Here is a 22,749-nt window from a genome sequence, read left to right as displayed (position 1 = left end):
GGTTGAAATTCATTGACAGTTAATGGAAGTATACGGACAGCTATGCATGGATGTAAAAAACTTTGCAAGTGTTGTAGAGAGTTTACAGCCTGGTGTCATAGCGGCATCCTAAAACTGTCACAGCGTTTACAAAAATGATCGACCGAAAATAAATAATTCTTCAACCTTTAAAATGATGCAAATATGATAGAAAATAAACAGTTGTTTTATTTCAGGAAAAAATAGGAGACCTTACTTTTGGGTTCGCCCTCGTAAATATATTGTTGTCATAGACTGTATCGTGCAAAGGTTTGTGGTCATTTAGTCATCTCATTATTCTTGTTATCCTTACTGTAAAACAGGAAATCTCTCTCTGTTTGTTTCTTTGTCCACAATCTCCTCCGACACAATCAGGATTTGAGCTACAAACTTGGCACTGGTACATTTTCTGGGCCCATCATCCATGCAAACAGTGACGTTGCGACAGCTCCCTACCATTTTGGGTGTGAGCACTCAGTCTGCGTGATAATTCACCAAGGAAAACCTCCACATCAGAGCTGCTGTAGGACAGAAGAAGAGAAGTGAGAAGCAAAGTTGTTCTGTCAGAAAGCTTTTAGCGACATGTTGGTTTTTTTGCATTATGCCATTTTAATTTCACAACATCGTCTCGTTTATATCGACAAAAGCTGAATGAGGCATCTTATAACATCATCGTGTTATAATGTGATATGTGTTGCGTACTTGCGTTCATACAACGCCTTATAAAAGCATTGAATGTCATGGTTTGCAGCATCAACAGGCCCAGCAGTACTGCAGCATGCTACAGTAAAACTAACCAGAAATGTTATGAATGAAACTCTTGTTTACAGAGACTCTTTAACATAATCCAAGTTTATCGTGTTTATATCATAACTGATCATTGGAAACAGCCTTTTTTTATCAGGTCAGCACAGCTGAAAACTGTTAAACTGCTAATCAAAGAGTGAATGCATCTGTATAGCTGAGTATCGGAGCAGCTTTCTGGGTCTCTTCTGTCTCATTGCAGTTTTAAAACAGGAACCGCTCCTCTCACAGAGCCCCCCCCCCACTGTCCATCAATCAAGAGAAGTGTATCAGTGTCTCTGCTGTGATAAATGTTCTTGTCTGTAAAAGTAGTAGTACTATTGTTGAAAACTTCCCAAATTAATTATTATTTCTCAGAGCAATTTGTTTTAAGCTGAAACTCAACCTACAAAAGCAAATGCACCAGACAATTTCGACCGTTTTTAGTGTTGAAAAGTCAAAGTGCTCATGTTAAATTAAAAATGTCCCTCTGTAGCTGTGCGTCCATTAGAAATGTGAAAAGTTCTTTTGATCAGTAATTGTTCTGCCTCTGGATGTCATGGAGCTGTCCTGGTTGACACTCCTCTGTAACATTGTAACAACAAAAGGAGGATCTGAGCGTGTGCTCACATTCCTCAGCCTCCCTTTAAGGTCTTTGCCAGGGTGCTGGAGAAGAGATTCCTTCAATCCGGGGGGGATAATGCACTTTTCACGTGGTTGTGCGAGACCGGGCCAACTCTTTGTCCACTCGAAGATTTGGTGGACAGAATTTCGAGGCACAGCCAGTAAGCAGAGGGTTTCTGCTTCGGTGGCCTTGGGATGACCTCTCTACATTTTGCTGATGATTTATCAGACAGAGACCTCCAGCTAGCACTGGGGCAGTTTGCAGCCAAGTGTGAGGTGTTGGTGATGAAATTTAGAAGCTCCAAGTCTGAAACCGTGGTTCTCAGCGGCAGAAAGGCGGCAAAAGTTTCGGTATCTCGGGTTCTTGTTTGTGGGTGATGGATCATAGATGGTTTGGTGTGATTCAGCAGTGACGGACTGTGCTGAAGAGGTAGCTGAGTATAAAAGCAAAGTGGTCAATTTATATGTCAGCCTCACAGAGTAGAGCTGCTAAAGTCTGCGTTTCTCTGCTTAGGCTACAGCTCACATGGCCCTAAAGGTGGTAGACTACGCGAGGAAATAATTTTTGGTATTAGCTGATTAGTTAATGAGTTGTTTCTTCGGTGCTTATATAACATGTAGTCCCATTCCACGTGTCATTCTGTTAGCAATGATGAAGAAAGTAAGTGGGGAAAAAATACAATCCAAAGTCTGAATATTTTGTAATGAAACTCGATTTTACAGGTCAGTGCCCCAACTCCCTCAGGAGTTCCCTTCCTACGCCCACACTGATGTCTCGCTCTAAATTACTGTCCTCAGTAGTGAGTCATCCCATTGGCAGATGTGGCAGAGCAGTGCTGGAGTCTGTTGGTGGCGGTGACACAAAATGAGCTCTCCTCCACACTTCACCAAATCAGGTTTAAAACTGATAGCGAAGGACAGCGGAGCTGCTCCGCAGTGCAGCCGACGCCGGTCGCTTCATCAGTTCGGTCCGCCTGCCCATGTCCTCTCTCACACTGCGTCTCACATCTGCACTTGGGTAACAGCAGTAAGACTGACTGCTGTTTCTGGCAAATGAATTCACGCATTTGTTCATTAGAAATAATTCTGGTGATTATTTTCGAGACAACATTTTCCTGTCATTCCCATTTCGTCCAGTTTAAAAGCCGGTGTTATTAAGTCTCGTCAGTATTCAGAGATTATAATGGTTTCTGTTTCTGATTGTACAACTCGTTTGGTATTAATAGATGATGAAAAGCATCATTTTGACACCTTTACTGATTGCTTCCTTCCCGTCCTTCAGCTGTTCGAAGGTTTGTTCACCGATCCGACTCTGTGCTGTGGCTCGTTTGTTTTATCTTTTAGTCACACTTTGCCTACGTGTCCTTTTTCTTCCTTTCCTCTGTTCCTTTGCCTCGTTTTTTAACACCTGCTTTGCTCCCAGAGCTTGTGACAAATGCGCCTCCTCCGAGGTTAGCAGGGCATCTTTATTTTATGCTCAACTGTGTCATTACATTTAACCCAGTTCCATTTTTATTTTGCTTTTTGAGCCAGATGAGGATGCCGGTGTCTGAAAGCGCGAGGAGACACGTGGGGACTCGTTCCTCTGTCCTCTCAAGCAAAGGAAGGAGAAAGGCAGGTGGAGGTGGTGAGGAGGCGGGAGTTTGGGTTGACCTTCCCTTACCCTCCTTCCCTCCTCCCTCCTGTCAGAGAGATGTCTGCTAGTAGAGCCATCGCTGGCAAAGGGAAAGGAAATAAAAACTGAAATGCTTAGTATGGGCGGAGAGGATGCATCATTTATATCCTGCTGTGGGTAGTTCTTGTTCCTGTATGAGACCTTATTTCATTCCTTCCCATCTGCTTTTTAAAGGCCTAATTTTTCATGGCAGCCGTCTGCGTGTTGTCAGGCAGTGTGAGGGTGGCAGAAGACGAGGTTAGAGTGTTTTTAATTGATAAGGCTGCATTTCCTCCCTGTGTGGCTGTTAAAGATATATTTTCCTCCTCGTGTTTAGTTTTAGTTGCATTGCCTGTGTTGCCGTTCTGCATCTGCTCGTCTTCGGCCTGCAGTGCCAACGCCAAAAATAAGGGTTGATCGGGTGTGTAGAAAACAGAATTACCTGATGCCGATGAAAGGCCGTTTGAAGTTCTGCCAAAAAAACATTTCTAAAAATAATTTCATCGCATGTTTCTCAGAAAAAGGCATGTAAACGGTTTCAGTGCGTTTTTAATTGGTGGATAATCAGTCCAATTTTCAGAGTAAATATTTGTTAATTTATATATTATTACATCACATTTTGGGTCATTTAGACCAAAATACTCAATTTTGCTCTACATGGGCCTGATATCCAGTTACGAGGACGTTATGCTGCTACTGTTCTATCAAGCTTGTAAACGAGTATCCTCATATGTGGCTCTCATTTTTCTTAGAAACAAAAATTAGGTAAAAAAAATAAATCTGGTAATTCTTTGTTTTTACATTCATCAGGTCCCAATCAGCCCAAATATCAAAGAGAAATTAAAACTGCTGCTGTGGAAGAGTTCGTGTCTCAGGAGGTTAAGCCACCTTTATTGTCCCAAAGAGCAGGACGAGATTGAAGGAATCTGAGAACATGAGCACCGTTGCCTATTTTTGAATTTTGCCACATATTTTGGTGCAATCCTCCAAGATAATAAAACACTAACACAAATAAATTAAAAATATTGGATGCAGCAGATCGTGATATTGCTGTTAGTTTGGTTTGACTATTGCAGATCCAGCGGCCTAATATTTAACCTAATATCACCTCGGCATCAGTGACCAAACATTCATATTCTACAAAGTTTGGTTCGTTGAGGGGAAAAAACTTGGAAACTGTGGCCCAACTTTAGTGTTTCACACTATGAGAAAATTTGTATCACAGTATTTTTTAAGACTGTTGCTTCATAAAGTCGAAGGAGGTTAGAATTAACATGATTTCTGCATAATTGAGCTTTTATAAATGTATAAGGACTGTGTGGAATAATAACGCTCTTTAATGGCAACATTAAAAATAAAATAAAACCACATGATTGTTCGACATATGACTACAACGTTGGTCCTTGACAGGTGGCTTCTTTTGTTGCTAAACAGAAAACATTTGGCCCGTTGGTGTCAATGTTTCCACAGCAGAACTTCACACGGACACGTCGCTCTGTCAGGAAAAACATCCGTTAGATTTGCCTCGCCTCGTTCCCCTTGGCGTTTGTGGACGAGATGCCAGAGTCTGATTTTATAAAGCCGGGGAACTTGCAGACAGCAGACGCAGCTCCTGTCTTTGTCACAAGTTTCTTTGATCCATCTCTGGTCTCCTGTTGATCTGCCGCTACAGTTTGCTCAGCTGTTCACAGACTGTCGTGCTACCTGACTGCCTAGCATTACCCAGCATGCTTTTCATTAGTGAAATGTTATAAACGTGCGATGATCTTATATATTTATATGATTTTTAGGTTTAGAACCATTATTGAGGAGGGTGCACAGTTGTACCTCCTCTCACTGTACTCTACAGTCCTACTAGTATCCAGTAATATAAGTCACTCGAGAGGACACAGAGGACTTTTGCCTTCTTACTGACATGGTCAGGTAAAGCTAAGGTTTAGGCCCCGCCCACAGTGGACACAAGACTGGTCAGTGAATTTTTTGCAAGCTGTGAATAGTTGACGAGTGGTTGCTGGAGGTTGCTCGCAGTGACTAGTGTGAAATGATTTGTGTACGGTGCTGCACTGAAAACCTTGCGATCGCTGTGGTTGCCAGCAGACTCCTGGAGTTGCCTGTATTTTGCACGGAAGATGCTGACGTGTCTGCAGACACTCGTAAACTACTCGCTATTCTGCATTGAAACTGCGAAAAGTGCGACGCCAACCAGAAACGGTGTCTGCTCACCTTCACAATAAAAGTTTGAAATGTGTGCACAGCTTTTACTGTGAAGGCAAACGGTCTCTGTTTCTGGTTGTTTCTTACTTTCTCCAAGCTTCACTACAGTCTGGAGAGAAACTGAGAAGTGTTTGTACAAGTCGGCAGCTTTCAATCCCGGGTGGGTCCGGTGGTGCTGCACCCTGCTCAACACGACGCATTCAGTAGATGCGATCAGTGAAACTTTATCGATATGTCATAAGAAAGTGTCAGGCGTGAGTCTCACACCCACACTGTGACATTACAGCAACTCACGTTTCCAAATGTCAAGCGTTTAATCGGTGCATAACGCGTTTCAGCATGTTCGCTGCTTGTGCGAGCAGTCAGTAGATGTTGCACATGGCAGGACCAAAAACTGCGCCCACATTTATTTCCTGAATAAAAAATGATCTGGAGTTTGAGGAATCAGGGTCACAGAGTGTCCCACTTCTTCCCAGGGCTCTGTTTGCCCCAGAGCTGATTTCAGCTCAACGTTTAGTTGGAACCAGGCGGAGAATGCTGGATGTCAGCTACTTCTATACATGCCAGCACCGTGGGTATGGTGTCTTTGTGCCTCTGCTTTGTGCTGCGTCAGGACTGTGAGGATTAGAGCTAAAAGTATATGTAATTAACTCAGATCTACGAGCAGGTTTCGGTGTCTTTGTGACGCGTCTGTTTTTATCTGGTGTGCTCCCTTTGCCCCCCTTTCTGCTTGCCTAAAAACCATCTGGTGCTCTGGTCAGATCTGCCGTCCCGCTGCACGGCTGCCGTGGAAATCTGCTCAGGCAGGATTTATTAGTAGTGGGTTAAAACCTTTAAAATATTCTGACAACGAGGACCAGCATTTCTCTGAAAGGTTAGGATATCGTTTTATAAATATCGAGGTTGGCCAGTGATAATCATTTGAGGTACTGACGAGAAGTTGTTGGGTTTTTATTAAATAAATTGATTGATGTGCTGGTGTATGACCTCCACCGCTGACTCCGCCCATATTAAAGGCCAAAGATGATGAATCTTACGGTGGCAGCGCTGCAGTAGTCGGTCATTAATCATCTTCAGGAGTTTGTTTGGTTTCCACACTGTACAGCAGATATGAAAATATTGGCAAAGTGTAGTTTCGCTGGAAATCGATACACTAAGCATTGATATCAGTCGTGCAGCTGCTGCTCCGCAGTATTTCCGTCCCTCCTGTGGGCTCTCCTCCTCTGCCCAACACAAAGCTGTCTGCAGGCCTCCAGTCCTGCTGCTGAGCTAATTACTGAGGTGTGAGGAGTTTCAGGTGTGTGTGTGTGTGTGTGTGTGTGTGCATGCACACTCTAGGGCTTGCTGTGTTGGTTTCTGCATGTGTGGCTGTTGTCTTATGCCAGGTCACCAGGACTGAGCTGAATCTGTGCCAATAGAAGGAGAGGGCTGTTGTCAACACACACACACACACACACACACACACACACACACACACACACACACACACACACACACAGTCAGCAGAATAACAGATAACAGGAACCCTGCGTGAGCCCTGGGGAAACTCTTGCCCCATTATGGATTCTCTTGCAAAGGGCAGGATGCTTTGTGTACACGTTGCATTAAAGTGTTTGTGTTTCTTTGATATAATTGTGTATGCAGGGGCTTAAAAGGTGCATGTTGCTCTGCTGCTGCAGTGCACTTCCTCCTGTCACCAGCAAATTAAAAATACACCTCTCGTGAAAACGCTGGACGCACGACAAGTCGTTTTAAGCTCTGAGGCGATGGGGGTCACATGTTGTTCTGATGTCGTGCGATCTTTGATTTTCCTGTTCGACCGCTCGCACAGACGTGCGTTGGCATGTGTGACAGGGCTTGTGTGTCGGTAATAAATTGTAATAAACTGTTGCAATCCAGAAATGTTGAGCAGATAAGCAGAGTGTTTGCTGCATGCATGTTCAAACCTAAATGCACCAGTAGCTGTGCTGCGATGAAGTGCAGCACATGCACGTCTTTTTTTTTCTTCTTTCCGTGGAGGTTACCTTGGTCTCTTCTGCCTCGTTCACTCCATCGATCGCTCTCTCTCTCCTCCCCTGTTCTTTCCTCCCCCATCTCTCCCGTGTCACCCCTCCTCCCTTCATTCTCTGAATTTATCCTTTGAAGTCATCTGTGAAGCTCCTCTCTGCTCTCCCTCAGGAGTTCCCTTCCTACGCTCAAAGTGTCTCAAGAGTTTCTACAAAGCTGGACTTTGCTGAAATCGTTTACATGCGTTTTGCTGACACTTTGATAGTTTGTCACAGGGCAGAGGAGAATCTTTGACATTTCCACATTTTATAGAGTTACAAAACATCCTCTGGGTCATTTTCCTCTCCAGCATGTGGAGAGAAGGGGGGGAGAGAATCTAGACGTCACACTTTTCTCTAATGCGGCTCTCCCTCTTTCTTACAGATTGCTGTGACGTTCTGAGTGAAGATGGCATTATTTCAGAACAACTTCTGGGTAAGTGTCTTGAAAACCTCTTTAAATGGAGTAACGCTGCAGGGCACGTGCAAAGATCTCTAACTGAACTTGGTCACCTGTGGTAGCTGGATCACAGCTATGACTGACCCAGCTTCTCATTCATATTCTCCACAGACAGTCGTGCCTCTCTGTTGTGCATCAGGTACAAACAGGAAGTGCTTGTTACCAATAGATACCAGTCTTTTATTTAGATCTCAGCTTTCAAGCAGTCTCATTTAAATTCTGCTTCTAGGCTGAGATGATGGTGATGAATGGCTTTTAACTCGCAGTTACTAGTTATTATGTTAAGACTTTATGTATTTAAAATAACTGTTATGTGGCAGATGCTGTTGATGGGCATCAGTGATTTTTGGCAACTTGGTTTGAGGAAACTTATTTTATTTAAAAAACACATTTTTCTGGTGAATGTCAGAGATTGCAAGTTGAATGACTCTCCCTGTCACTTCTTTTCATCTGTTCTGCATTTCCTTTTACTTTTGGCTGGTTTATAAAGAAAAATAAAAGCTTTTCAAACCCACTTTAAAAAAAAAAAAAAAAAGTAGCTATAAATATGTTTGTCCCAGTCCTGGCGATTTATCTGTTGGTGGAAAATCAAAATCCAAAATCTTTGGTGGGAACCTGAATATTTTTATATGCAAAAAAATGCTGCAAAAGGAAAAGTCCAGTTATGTTATTTCCCTTCAGTCTTCACATTTCACCCGTATCTGTCTTTGCACACAGAAATTAACGTGCAGGCGTCTGTGGACACGTCTCTCTTCAGATAACAAGCGGCAAAAGTCGCCCACAGACGTGCTCCCGTGCAGTCCTCCAAAATCTAGGTCTTGTGTCTGTTTGCGAACCACAACTGTGCGAACACAAAAACTCAAACGCTTCGTTTAACAGATTCCCCGAGCCGGTGCCAGGTGTTTACAGCGTCTCGCCTTGTGTGTTCACCGCCACTAACTATACATCATGTCATGAATCATCCTCTAACATGACATGTAAGAGGAAAAAACAGGGTAATTAAAAGCCTGACAGCGAAAGGATTCATAAGCTCGGGTTAGATTACACTCGGTTTTGCAAGTATTAAAAAAACTAGTATGACTAATTATGGCATTAATTGGCTTAATTTCTCCGTGAATAACGGCCTCATTAGTAGTCTTACACCAATGTACGAAGCACAGGAGTGAAAGTCTCCCACATGCCTCTGTGACTTTGTCAGCTGACAGCTTTTTCCTTCTCTCTTTGTCCTCCTCTTTGCTTCTGTCCCAGCCTACCTAGTACATCTATTTCAGGTGTGCCCTAGTTTTTGGCCTAACAGACAGAAAAGTTTTGCACATTGAACTAATATTTCCAGACTTTCAATTAAGGTGCAGAAGACACAGTTTATAACAGAGACTCTCGAAGTTTAGTTCATTGAGCCGACATGCGGTTTAGGGCCAGAAAAGAAAAATGACCCATCTAAAGCCACTAATTTATAGCTCCAGAGAACCTGCACGGACGGGGGAGTCCAGTAGTATAGTTAACTGTAGCCACACCCCTTATTTCCTATCATGCCTCATTTCCCATCACTGACTTAGTAGTCAGTTGTCTGTTTTATGTTTCAGTGCAAGTGATTCTTCAGAGGAAGCTGGTTTTTGCTGATGGTTGGAATCTCTGTGCGGTCACACCACCCATATTTGGAAACTGTATATTGGTATTAAACAGTATTTTATTTTTGCATGCAGCCTTATTACTGAGGCAGTTTGAGAACCTCGTCATTGAACTTCACCCCATGATGAGTAGGGATGGGTATTGAAACCCGGTTCTTGTTGAGAACCGGTTCCCACTGTCTCAATTCCTTGGAATCGTTTGCCATTTTTACAAACGATTCCCTTATCGATTCCAGTCGCCCCGAATGACGTCACCACGTTGCGGAGCGTCATTTACCTGGCAGGAAACACGGCGGCTCAAACGCTCAAAAGTTTGGTTTTACTTTACGAGAACGGATGACAACAGGGCAACTTGCAATACTTGCAAAGTAGAGATTTCATTTAAGGGAGGAAACACTACGAACATGCAAAAGCATTTGCTCACAAACACGCGATGACCTTAAATGAATGTCGTGTTTTTAATTCCGCTCCGGACTCGTGAATCTCAACCAGCAGCAGCGGTAACGTTTGCACGTCCTCTCCCGTTAATGCGGCAGGTCAATAATCAACAACAGTGCATATTATGTTAGCGTGATCTGCCTTATTACAAAACCATTACTGTGCATTTAGTGACCATGATGAGAGAGACAGACAGAGTCTGGCTCAGATGCTGGCAGTTCTCGCTGCAGTCTGCCGGTAGCGTCTCCTTTCAGGCCAGGATAGACGAACGTCACCGAGCAGTGACTCAGTTTGTGGTCAAAGGTTTGCACCCATTTGCCACAGCAGATGATTTTCAGTAAGTGAATGTGTTTAATTGTAGGCAGGGACATTACTGGATATTCTTGTGTAATTGCTACAGAATAATTGATGTTATACTTTGTTATTGCTACAGAAGAATATTTATTTTATTATTTTACATTTACATTTTGTTTTCCTGGGGACCCTGTGACACCCCATTGAAGAGCCGTAGGCTGGATCTCTTAAGATCTCACTGCTGGGTTTGTAAGGCCATGTTACTCCTAAATTTCTATCTTGTTCAAAGAGAAGATAAAAAACAAAGTTCTGAGCTGATCGACCTTAGTGTTCTCCTTTTTAAAAAAGAATCGATAAAGAATCGAATCGTTAAAGAGATTCGAAAATGGAATCGTGAAAATCTTATCAGTACCATCCCTAATGATGATTTATTGAACTTGAGCCCACTGTAAGCAGCTGTTATTACCTCTCCTGCTCATCTGTCCGTCTCTTACAGCTGTAGTGTTGCTTTGCTTTCGTGTTTTCTTTACTGGTGAATATGAGCTGTCGATTGTCTTTGTGTGTTTGTGCTGAACATAGAACTGCAGATTTACAGCCAGGCAAGTAGAAAAGCAAAATCTAAAGAACAAATGAGGTGACGTACTTGTGTGTCTTTACATATTTCCCATTCAGCCTGCTTTCAGAGCCAAATGGCTTTGAAATACAAACCACTCTCTAGTTAATTAGGCAGCACAGCCACTCGGGGACGAGCTACACACAGAGCCTCGGCTTGTTTGGCTCAAGAACATTCACAGCCACTCACAAAGCCTCCTCATAGCACTCTGTCCTTTCCCATTAACTGAATGAAAGCTGTGCTTATGGTCCACAGGAGGAAGCGTACCGGCTGTAATTAAGTGCATCCTTAGCAAATTAAGGCGCTGCTAAGTCTTGGGAACAGAATGTGTTTCTCTGTAAGGATTCGTCACGCTCGATCGTTCCAGGAAACGTAATCGCACTTAGCAATAATCATCGAGGTATATAGAATATAAAATATCTCTTCAGTATGCTTTGATTTCGTTTGCTGGCTCTCAGATGTCATCACTTTGCGAGTGTGCCAAAGGATTGAGACAGTTTTTATTCTCTTGGTTCTCCCTTTGCCTCGAAGGTAGAGAAGCTAAAATAGTTTATTTCAGTGGATGAACCGAGCGGCTCCACAAAGGCCCAGAATAAGGAAGATAAATAAGGATTACTTGGACCTGCGAATCATGCAGAGCTACTTCACTGAAGTCCAAAAATAAAGCAAAATATGGAGCTTAAATTTTGGCAGAATACGTCGCCATTAAATCTTCCCAATTAAGAATTTCATATGGTTTGTTGTTGTTCTTTCCTTTTGATGTAATTCAAATAATTTATTATTTAACAAAGTATATTTTCTAATATGGATTAACTGAGTAAGCTTTACAGTTTGTTTGTTTTTTTAAATGATGATGTAAAATATGGGCTATTGTCGTCACCCCGACAGGCAAGTTTGTGAGTTTGATATCTTAAAGATAAAAAGGTTTCAAATTGATCTCAAACAAGTTCAAATCGCAGTGATCTTGAAGGTTGCATATATTTTGTGCCTCTGCGCCTCACAGTCCTGACGCAGCACAAACTCAATCTAGTCTGTTCCCAGCTTATAAACGAAATATTACATTTGATTTGATGCCATCACCTACAAAGTTGCACCATTTAGCATCGTTTTACAGCCCCGATAAAAAGTTTAAGACCACTTGAAAAATGGCAAAAAAGTCTTATTTTGCACGGTTGGATGTTAACAAGGTTCCAAGTGGAGCTTCAACAAGAAGAAACGGGAGAGAGACGAAACATTTCTTTGAGCATGCGATTCGTTGACGACAACGCTTAAACTGATACAGGCCGTTTTACAGCTGATCAACAGTTCAGGACCACACCTAAAAAACAAAAACGTTATTGTTGATCACTTCAAAAATTTGTTGCGGCATCCTTGATGCAAGTGTTTCCATGAGGTGAGAGGGAGCATTTCTCCAAGACGGCCGCATGAAGCGTCCATTTTTGTAACTTCCCCAAAGGTTCTCTGTTGGATTTAGATCAGAGATGCAGGATGGTCCAAAAGAGCGATGTTATTCTCCTGGAGGAAGTCCCTTGTGTACTGTAGCGTTGTCCTGTTAAAAACCCAGTGGTTACCACACAGACGAGGGCCCTCAGTCACGAGGGACGCTCTCTGCAACGTCTGGACACAGCCAGCGCCCGTTTGACGCTCCTGCACCTCCTGAGACTCCGTTGTTCACCTCACGGTGCACCTCAGCAGCGATGGCACGCTGCAAGAGACCCTGCTTATGCAGTTCAACAACACGACCATGTTCAAAAAGGTTTTTTGCCTTTGCCATCAGAGCGTCATGACAGTGTGACGACCTGACAGAAAAGGACAATGGATCCACATTGTTGCACAGATTTGGCCTTTTAAAGGTCAACTGGTCCTAAACTGTTGATCAGCTGTAGATCAGCATGTTTCAGTTTAACAGTTGTTTTCAATAAATTTCTTCTTGCTGCATGTTGAAGCTCGACTTTGAACCTTGTTAAGATCCAACCATGCAAAGTAACATTTTTTGCCATTTTTGAACTGGTCTTAAACTTTTTATCAGGACTGTATTTTAGAAAATAGCCACATAATCTGAATTCATTACTAAGCTGACCTGTATTAGCTTCTTTAATAATATTCGCTGCAGTGCTGTATAGATCTCAGAAGGCCAGTGTGCGTGCTTACCAGGGGAATTTAGAAGAACTGCATCAGAGAAACCTTTAAAGCTCGGCGAGCGGTGCAGCTCTGTACAGTATAAAGGACAGCATTGTCTGCTGTCGTCTCTTAAAAATGCCTCCTTTGCCTGCGGATATGTCTGTTTGCACAGAAACGCTGCACCCACTGGACTTCTATTATTGCCTGCAGCTCAGTTTAATGATGCCAGTGTTGCTGCCCTGCCATCACTTTGAGTCATGTGGGTTTCTTGTGGGGTGAAGATCTGTGAACACACTGAGAAAATCTTCCTGCTTTCAGGGTTTTCCCTCCTCCTCTCATTTCATCCCTGCTCCTCTTCTCCCTGCCACCTCCTTTCGTCCTTGCTCAGTTGTTCATTTTAAAAAATGCTCTGTGCCAGGTTAGAATAGGAGCCAAGACCGATCAATATGAGACTCGTTAAATCTGTTTTATGTATGGCAGTAATCTCCAAATATTCGTGTTCCTCGTGAACTGACTGCATAGTTTGGGTTGGTTAACAATTAAATAAATAGTACATATATCTATGTGTACATGACATAAGAAAATCAGCAGGCAAAATAAAAAGACGCGCTTAAAGAGGTGAATTTGCTCAAACCGTCCTACTCGTCTGCGATGATGAGCCTCTGCTGCAGCTACCTGCTGCTGACGTTATTGACACCTCTCTGCTGTGGGAGCGTTCACGCCGCTCAACCTGCTCGGTCAGCAGAAAGTTTCTGTGAGTCAGCGAAAGTCGCAGCAGCTCTGACAGACCGGCCAATCAACTGGCTCCGTGATAGTCTGACGCAAGGTTGTAAAAGTTTACAGCTACTGTCAACAGCAGCCCGTCAGTGCAGGACAGTTCAGTGCATCACTGTGTGGTGCTGACCTGTCACGTTTAAATGATGTTTTGCTCGTGACTTGTGAAAACTGCTACAGCATAATAAAATTGATCTGTGATGACTGGAAATAGCTGGCTTTGCCTTATTGCAGACAAATAAATGCACTGGTTCTCTAAAACCAGCAGAAGAAATTTATTCTGTACATAATTCAGCAAAGTACAAATGTAGTTTAAACCAGCACGTGTTGAAAAAGGGTCTTCCTGTGGGTGCTGGGCGAGGCTGGATATGAAGAACTTAAGACGTGCAGTATCACTGCGGCCTTCATACGCCATGCTGTAGACCAGGGGTGTGAAACATAAGGCCCGGGGACAGAATTGGCCTGCCAAAGACTCCGATCTGGCCTCTGAATAGCAGTTATAAAGTTTAGACATTTAACTTTATTTTCCTGCTGATAAACCACGACAGCCATTCATACAACACCTAAGTAAACGAGTCAAATCGAAATAGTTAAATACCAGAAAGTTGCTTTTTTTCACAATTTACAATAGAAAATATTTTTTTTAACATTTATTTTAATTAATTACTATTTTATGACTTTATCATGTAGAAAAACTGAGATATATTGAAATTGCATTTCTATTTCTGGAGTTAAACTTCTTTGCAGTAACAGAAAGGAGCGTTTGTGTGTCTGTGAAATAAGTTTGACTTCCCTGCGTTAGACTGTTTGGGATTTCTAGAGGAGGTGTGTTCCTGGTGCTACTATGTGTCATTTGTTTCTGCTTGTTTCTTACTATTGATGAAACAATACAACACAATGTGTTAAAGAGCAGGAATATGCTCAGACACTGGATCCATCCATCTGTCAGACTGCACAGTCATATTAGGCAGAGCTAAAGGCACAGCTCTAGATATTGTCAGAAAAGGGAACATTATATCAGAAAGCCTGAGCCAAGCGCTTCACCTCAGTATGCTTAAATTCTTGGGGGAAAAAGAGAAATCTACAAATGCAGTTCCTGGGAGTCCTTTTGTGTCTCTCTCTGGTCCTTTTGTGTGCTGCGAGTTAGAGAGCACAAATAGTCCTAACGCAGGTAAAACCCGCTGCCGATTCTAAAAAGCAGAATATTTCTGAATTAATGTGACGTTTCTAAAACCACCAGCCAAGAACCGCAGGCATCCAATCAGGTGAAAGCAGAGGATTTCTTGCTAATGCCTCAAGCTGTCTTTGGCTCATCTGTGTAGGGCACCATATAATCTTTTACCCTTTCTGTCATTTGCCAATCAGCAGCACAGGTTAAACAGTTGAGATGCACAGGAATACGTTTGTATTTGTTATAGAAGCAGCTGTGAAGACGACCGTGCAGCGCAAAGTGCAGCTCAGCCCAGGTTCACCGTCTGTAATTAGTTTCATAAATGCCTGGAAGAAGTCTGAAGATGTGTCTAATTAGAATCAAGAGAGAGCAGTTTAAACACACACACACACACACACACACACACACACACACACACACACACACACACACACACACACACACACACACACACACACACACACACACGTCGGGTATTCATATCTTATGGGGACATCTAATTGCAATCATATTGCTTTCCCTAACCCTTAATAACCCAGCTGTAACCCTGACACTAAAACCACATTTTGAGTCACTATTGCCTTCCAACTCGTGGGGACCTGGATTTTGGTCCCTATAAGGGCTGTTGGTCCCCACAAGTATAGTAGCATTCCAATTTTGGGTCCCCACAAAGATATGAATACGTGCTCTCTCTCGCACACAGAAGCCGACATTACACTGAAATGATGACTAAGATAAAGAGCTAATATACTGTCTGAAACAGCAGGCTTATAAGTTCAGTTATTTCAGTGTCGTCTGCTTCAGACGCAGTAGCGGGTAAACTCTGGGGACTTGCTAGACTAAATCCTCGCCCTGTTTCACACTAAAGGTTTTGTCTGTTTTAACAGGGAACAGCATTTTTAGGTCATGTGAGCCACGTTATTCTTACATCCTGTTTATATCCTTATGAACATGTCGTGTTCACAGGAAACCGTTTGAGAAATACAATGTAACACTAAACTCTGAACTCACTCTAAACATTGTTGCCATTTCGATGAAAGTGACCTCACAGGAAACCTTCATGCAGCCTCTGAGTGAGCCATGAGAAGACTGAACTTCTCTTCTTCTCACTTGCATGCAGTTCACAGCAAACCCTGTGTAAGAGCCAAAGTCAATGTTTATGTTTTTCCTTTTTGTTTTGGTGGCACAGGTGTATAGCTTTACCTGCGTCTCAGGTGATGGTATGTGGGTGTGGTCACAGTCTATTTACCTGATGTCGGTGTTCGCAGCAGGTGTTGGGTGAGTGGTTTGTGGGCAAACTTTTCTGTTGACCGTCATTTTTTGGCACACCAGTTAATCCATGCGCTAGTTGTAAATTGATTGAAAGCGCAAACGTTTGTTTTTGTTTTGTTCTTAAAATAAATGCGCAAAGTACAAGTTCGACTCATTATGGATTATTGGAGGCGCGTCACAGGGACACAACCAACTCAGCCGGCCGCGGCTTTATTTACGGATGAAAGTCGCAACACCCTGTGAGCCTCTCTCGTATGTTGGCTTCCAAAACTGCCAAATCAGTGATGGTCAGTACACTCATCAACACGCTTGATTTTAAACCACTTTTAGAGGAGTCTTCCCTGCACCACCTTCCCTGTTAACAAATCTGAGCATTTCTCCTACTGACCTTAGTGTCCCGCCAAGTCTGTGTCTTCATGAGAAACTTGGACACATACAGATTTGAAACCCTCCCTCGTCTCCTTTTTTCCGCTCCTCATTGTCATGGTAATGGCTCCATCATGCATGACCAAAGCGGTCAGCTTAATTGATGAAAAAGAGATCAGCGAGAGGTGGGAAGAGAGGGGGGTTCGCATATATCAGGCATGAAGGCTTTTCTCGCACTGAAGGCTTTAAGGAATACTTATTGCTAACCTGCATATTTATTGTTTTTATTCTATACAGTAGTTTAGTTATAGCCAATGAATCAAAGCAGGAAAGCACCAAAAACCATGATGTTCTTTTCAACCTGATCTGCACTCGCCCCGTTCATTCTGAACTCATCCTGAAGTGAAGATGAATAAATTAATCCCTAAACTTGTGCAGCGGGATCTATTTTCAGCTGCCGATAACATTTGGATCTCTAGTGGGTTTTTACTCGTTGCTGAAAATTGTTTGTGGGATTGACTGAAAAAGAACCACAGAGCCCATAACAACCAACATGTTATGATGTGTTTTAAATAGAATTGGTGGTGGTACAACTTGGCTTTCAGCACAAAGGAATAAGTTTCATCAGGCTTTGAATTCATGCGAATGTGTCTAATATTAGCATTATTTTCTTTGGGGGGTTTTTCCATGGGAGATCTAAAACATAGTTTATATTTAAAGATTTTCTTATGGCATACAGTTTCCCAATCATCAGCATTTCATATAATCAGTAACGACCCAGTTCATCCACGTGATCTGCTGCAGCTGAGGACACATGATCTGAATATTCTAGTTTTCAGGCAGTCGTCCCCTGAAGAGACGATGTACAAAGCTGAAACTGTCTGACAGCCCTGCTGGCGGGAGAGCCTTTTATTTCCTTACATCAACAATGAGTCTCTTCCATCTAATGTGAAAACTGCAAGACGACAAAAAAAGACCAGCTGTCGCAGAGAATGAAGCAGATTTGGAAAATGCGCTGCTTTCTCTGCTAAAAGTGGTTTGTAAAGCAAACCTGAGGTGAAACGTTGCCGTGGTGCAGAGAGCAGCACAGAGTCACACAGCTGCTCCTGAAAGTCATCGTGTTGAACTAACTGTACATGCAAAAAGTGAAAGAAATGGTTTAATTAAATAAAAAAACAACCTTCTGGTCCGTTCGCTGCACGCTTGTCACTGAGAAACGACCTCGTCTTTGTCAACTTAATCTGCGATCGCCGAGTTGTCGGCTAAACGGGAACATGAGTAAATATTTGAGCCTTAGAGAAGGTAAATACAGACAATTCAATGTGCTGAGCAATAAGCTGTTGTAATAAAGTTCGTATCTCTCCTAGCACAGTTTGCTCAGACTCGCTTCTCACATATTCAAATGTTCTTAAGGACTGTGATCATAATCAGACACGGTGCTCACCTTATAAGGCACCGTGACAGACTGTGGGGAAGCTCTATTTGCATGGAACTGAGAGGTGTGTGTGTGTGTGTGTGTGTGTGTGTGTGTGTGTGTGTGTGTGTGTGTGTGTGTGTGTGTGTGTGTGTGTGTGTGTTGGCAGCTCACCTTTCTGTGGCACGTGTAAAGTTTCTGCGAGGAAGGAACGAGTCCTGCATGACATTAGTCCAACTCGCTGTTTATGGACAGTGAAAGTCAAAACATTCAGCCGTTTGGTGAAAACACGGATCTGAAGTTACGAAGGACAGAAAACAGGATGTAGGCGTTTCATCGTGTGCTCAGTACAACGAAACCACTTTGTGTGAAGTTAAAGGACTGAGTCTTTATGTCAGGATAGTGTAACCAGTCAAGTCTTTGTTTTTTTTAAAATTTATTTTAAAATTGTATCTTGCACTAGTTTTATTTCTAAAAGCAAAACGGGTTCATCCAAACCATAAACTGAAACTGGTTTTAAAGAGTTGAATATTGGCCTAAAATTAAAATTGTCTTGTGTGTTTGCACTTAGATTAACCCTAATGTTAGCTTCTAAGGAGCTGGAGAGAAAAGCGACCGAGAGGCTTCTCGGCTCAGAGGTGAAACGTCTTAAAGAAACTTTATGAAGTCTAGTCGCTTGACCTGGATGTCTGAGAACCTACACAGATACATTAAGAGTAAGATAAAACATCATGTTAGTGAATGTACTCACAGATGTACCCATATGAACCTATGGGTGAACCTAATCTTTGCTTATGTCAGACACAGGATCAAAAGTTAAACTGATTGCGGCTCCGCTGATGATTATTCTGATGATTAAGCTGCAAATGAGTTTCTCTAATCTTCATGTTTGAGACTTCACAAAGCTTGTTTTATCTGTGAAACAGCATAACTCGGACTTTACTGAGGCACAAAGAAAATACAAGGTTAATTTTTTCTTCTTTATCAGCTGATTGACTTTTTCACCCAGATCTGATCTTGTTTTGATCCTTTTGCAAAAGCAGTGACTCATAAATGTTGTCAAAATTCAGCAACATCTGTATAGCTGCTTTAAGTGTGTGTGTGTGTGTGTGTGTGTGTGTATTCATATCTCTGTGGGGATCAAAAATTAGAAGTTTACTTTACTCATAGGGACCAAAATCCAGGTTCCCACAAGTTTGAAGGTATTTTTGAAACTCAAAATGTGGTTTTAGTGTCAGGGTTACAGTTGGGTTATGGGTAGGTTCAGGGTCAGCAGCTGGGGAAAGCTTTGTGTCAATGAGATGTCCCCACAAGATATGAAAATGAGTGTGCATGTGTCTCTTTTATGGCTATCATAAAAATAAAGCTCAGGGGACGTGACCGTGTGAGAAGCTGACTTTGTTGTGTTTTCTGACAGATGCCAGCACCTCGTCTGAGATCATTCTCAGCTGTTTTTTCCTTGTCCTGCTCCTTTACGTCTGGTTTGTGCGTGCGTGTGATTTACTGATGACCCTTCCTTGGCATTCCAGCCATTCCCCTGGTACCTGGGAAGTGGTCTGTTCCCCAGCGTGATATTTTTAGGTCCTGCGAAGCAGCTGTCAGCGTTTCTGCTTGCACACACAACCCTGCTGTCTGCTGACTGAAAAATGTGGTGAGGCTGAAGATGCAATCTGCCTCTGCCTCAGTCGGGCTCTCATCCAGATTACATAGATGTAATCGGAGGGAGGTTTGTGTAATTACAGCGGCGATGGGGACGGTGCTAAATCTGCTGAGCCATAAGGTGTGCGACTGATCTCACCAACAATCCAGTTCTGTGTTTGTTTGTGCTTCTTTCACACAACACTGAGTCATGTTGGTCAGCTCAGATTGCAGCAGCCGCTCGCAGCCCGAGACGTGGCGTAGTTGATCCTGGAATATCAGCACGAAGCGATCTGTTCAGTTATCACAGCTCATGTTGGAACTAAGAGCAACAAATGCCAAATAATAGAGAGAGAGGTGAACAGTGTGGGTCCTTTGTGTGATAGTCTAACATTTAGAGTGTGTCTCAGCTGGTCAGGCTGCTTTTGGAGTAACTATCTATGAGCACAAATTGTTGTACCTGAAGAGGACTGGTACTGATGCTTATACAGCAACGTCTGAAGGTGTGCTACACGAACATGTTGTTTCTTCATGCACATGCTTTCCAACTCGTAGGGCTTAATAACAAAAGAAAGAAAAGCAGTCTTTGAAAGAAAATTTAATTATTTTGATGAATTTGCAAAAATGTTTTCAGAAGGCTGCGTGTAATGATATTCACTAAATGAGTGGCACAGTGTATTCAGTATAAATGATTTGATGCTGTGCGATGCTGCAGGGTATAAATAAAAATAAAACTGTCAGCGATCAGAACAAAGTGACAACGAAAGAAAACAGCAGTGAGAAGAGTCAGTAGCTGCAGGGACCCGTGAGGGACGGCTGGATTTAAACCGCTGAAACTTACAGACGGTCACAGTGTGAGTGTCCTGTGCTACATGTGCTTATGGAAATCCATCCGAACACTACCGATAAAGCACATTAGTTATTCATTCATAATTAATGTCAATAAATTGTTCTTTTATTAACTCGACTGTCTGTCGACCTGCAACTCACAAGAATCACTGATCCTCCTACGGGATTCACACGATAACGAACTGAGAGGTTTTCACCCCGATTGATCACTTTTGTTGTTTTACGGGCAACAACCTGAGAATTATGAGTAGGGATGGTATCGTTTAGGTTTTATCCGATACCAGTACCAAACCGGTACTTTTGAAACTGTGCCGGTGCTTAAACGGTGCTCGAACCGGTGCTTAAAGAATCAAGAACACAAAATTGGTCCAAAAACCTCTCATGTTCAGCTGTTTTCCACTTTTTCTTTGGTCATTTTAGCCTTTTTGGCCAGGGTGAAGGGAGTATCTGCCATCAAACAAGAAGACAGCCGCATGTAGCTAAGATGATGTTTGCTAGTTCACCTTACATGCATTAATGTAATAACGTGGTTAGCCTACTCAACGTAAATTACACACGAACAACATTAAGCTACTCACGCAGAGAAGAACGGCTGCTGCTGCATCATCATCCTCATCATTTCTGCTACACTGGCAGGGCTAGGGGCCAGGACTCTCCTCTTCGGGTTTTTGGGGGATGTTGCTAACTCCGGGTCCGATAACAGACAACCCACCCGCAGTAGATGTGCTCGGTGTGAGGTCTCGCAGCAAGCTATCAAATACGGCGCATTTCTCGGCTTTTAAAAAAGACGCTATGCGTCGCCAGCTGTTTCATCAGATTTGAGGTGTTACCTCCTTTGACAGTATCACAGTATCAGCTTAAAGCACTTGTTGCTGCTGAGTTTGCATCTTTTACTGTGAAGTACAGCCAGACTTTGACCGCTTCGCCTTGGGCATCTTTAATCTGTAGCTCTGCTCTAAAAGAACGTATGTACCTGGACCCGCCTACTACGCTTGCAAAGGTAAAATGATTGGCTAGAATCCAAAGTGTATGACATCTCAGGAAAAAAAAGCACCGAAATATGTGCGCTGCTTTTCGGTCTGGTTACTACCGTTTATGTCAGAACCGGATACCGGTACCCATCCCTAGTTATGATGGACTGTGAGTCAGACGAGCTTCTGCACACAGATGCTGTGGTTACGTTTAACTTGAAGTTGTGCTGTTCAAACGCTAAAATGCTGTGATATGACAATATGAAGACCGTCGAGCGGTAAAGCAGTTTAAAAAGTGCATCAGAGAGACACTCGTGTTATCAAAAGGAAACTTTAAACACGCAAAAGGTCTTTTTGTGAAGCGTTGAGTTCCCTCGTGCACTGATGACCAATCGCTGTGATGTTTTGAGGGAGAACAAAAGAAATGAGTAATATTTGTGGCCATATGTTAAATGACTTTTGCCGCCTTTGGAAGCGCGAATGCTCGAATAGCTTTTCTATAACTGAAGGTCACGTGTGTGTAACGTGCAGGACTGGCTTATAGAAGGTGAGCGATTTACCCGTCATGCCCGTACGCACACGATTCATTAACTTCTTTTAATAATTTCTTTTTATCCAGATGGTAGAAGCTGGTTTCATTTTTACTTTCACCCTGAACCTTTGAGTGTCTCTGGTGTTTACAGCAGACGATCAGGAGAAAAATGTCTCAAACTCGAGCGAACTTGATTCTGAGGCCCCGACTGGCATCGCTTTTGTTACTTTTGCCATGTTGGTTTGCTGTTTCTCGACTTACTGCTAACAGACGTGTGTGTCTGTGTGTTATTTTCGGCAGGGGGAGAAGAATGCCGGCTTTGATGTGCTCTACCACAACATGAAACATGGCCAGCTGGCAACCAAGGAACTCGCCGAGTTTGTCCGAGAGAGGTGAGGTTTGTGTGTATTTGTGAATATCTGTGTGGGAGGTGGTGCAAGTGATGAGATTTGGGTGGAAAATCCACCGTTCTTTACTACGTACATGGATATAAAGATTGTGCCAAGTTGGAAGAAATACTGGAAAATACCAAAAAGCATTCTGATCTCATCTCTCAGTATAACAAGGTGTTCAGATTCATCCTGTCTGCAGATCGTGTACTGTGGAGCACACAAGTCTGTCTGTGCTTTGACCTCTGACCTCACTATTCTGCTTCTTTTGAAGTGCCTGTTTCTCAAGCACTCAGGTCTGAGCACTGTATGTGGATGACCTCTCATCATAGCTCGCCACAGCAGGCGACACACTGCACGCTGCAGTTCTGAACTTTTTTTCTATCATAATCCGACGAGCAGAGCAAAACTGCATGACGCCATTGGATCGGACATGGCGCCATCTATACAGTCAGGTCACATAAATATTTGGACAGAGATG

The 22,749-nt window shown here is 42.9% G+C and overlaps 1 protein-coding gene across 4 annotated transcripts in view; it reads left to right on the top strand.

The window, feature by feature from the left end:
• The window catches only part of fcho1 (FCH and mu domain containing endocytic adaptor 1), a 63,381-nt gene that overhangs the window by 8,186 nt on the left and 32,446 nt on the right, over nt 1–22,749 (top strand). For all 4 annotated transcript variants that reach the window (XM_080887649.1, XM_080887646.1, XM_080887648.1 and 1 more), the window contains exons 2-3: nt 7,724–7,774; nt 22,180–22,271. In XM_080887649.1, the coding sequence (XP_080743775.1) occupies nt 7,748–7,774; nt 22,180–22,271 (119 nt within the window). In that variant the 5' untranslated portion in view covers nt 7,724–7,747. The remainder of the gene's footprint in view (nt 1–7,723; nt 7,775–22,179; nt 22,272–22,749) is intronic.

This window comes from Rhamphochromis sp. 'chilingali' (assembly GCF_963969265.1).
Source record: "Rhamphochromis sp. 'chilingali' genome assembly, chromosome: 7".
In the NCBI taxonomy this organism is placed as follows: Eukaryota; Metazoa; Chordata; class Actinopteri; order Cichliformes; family Cichlidae; genus Rhamphochromis; species Rhamphochromis sp. 'chilingali'.
Note: the sequence above shows the minus strand (reverse complement) of the source record. Positions and strands in the feature narration are given on the sequence as shown.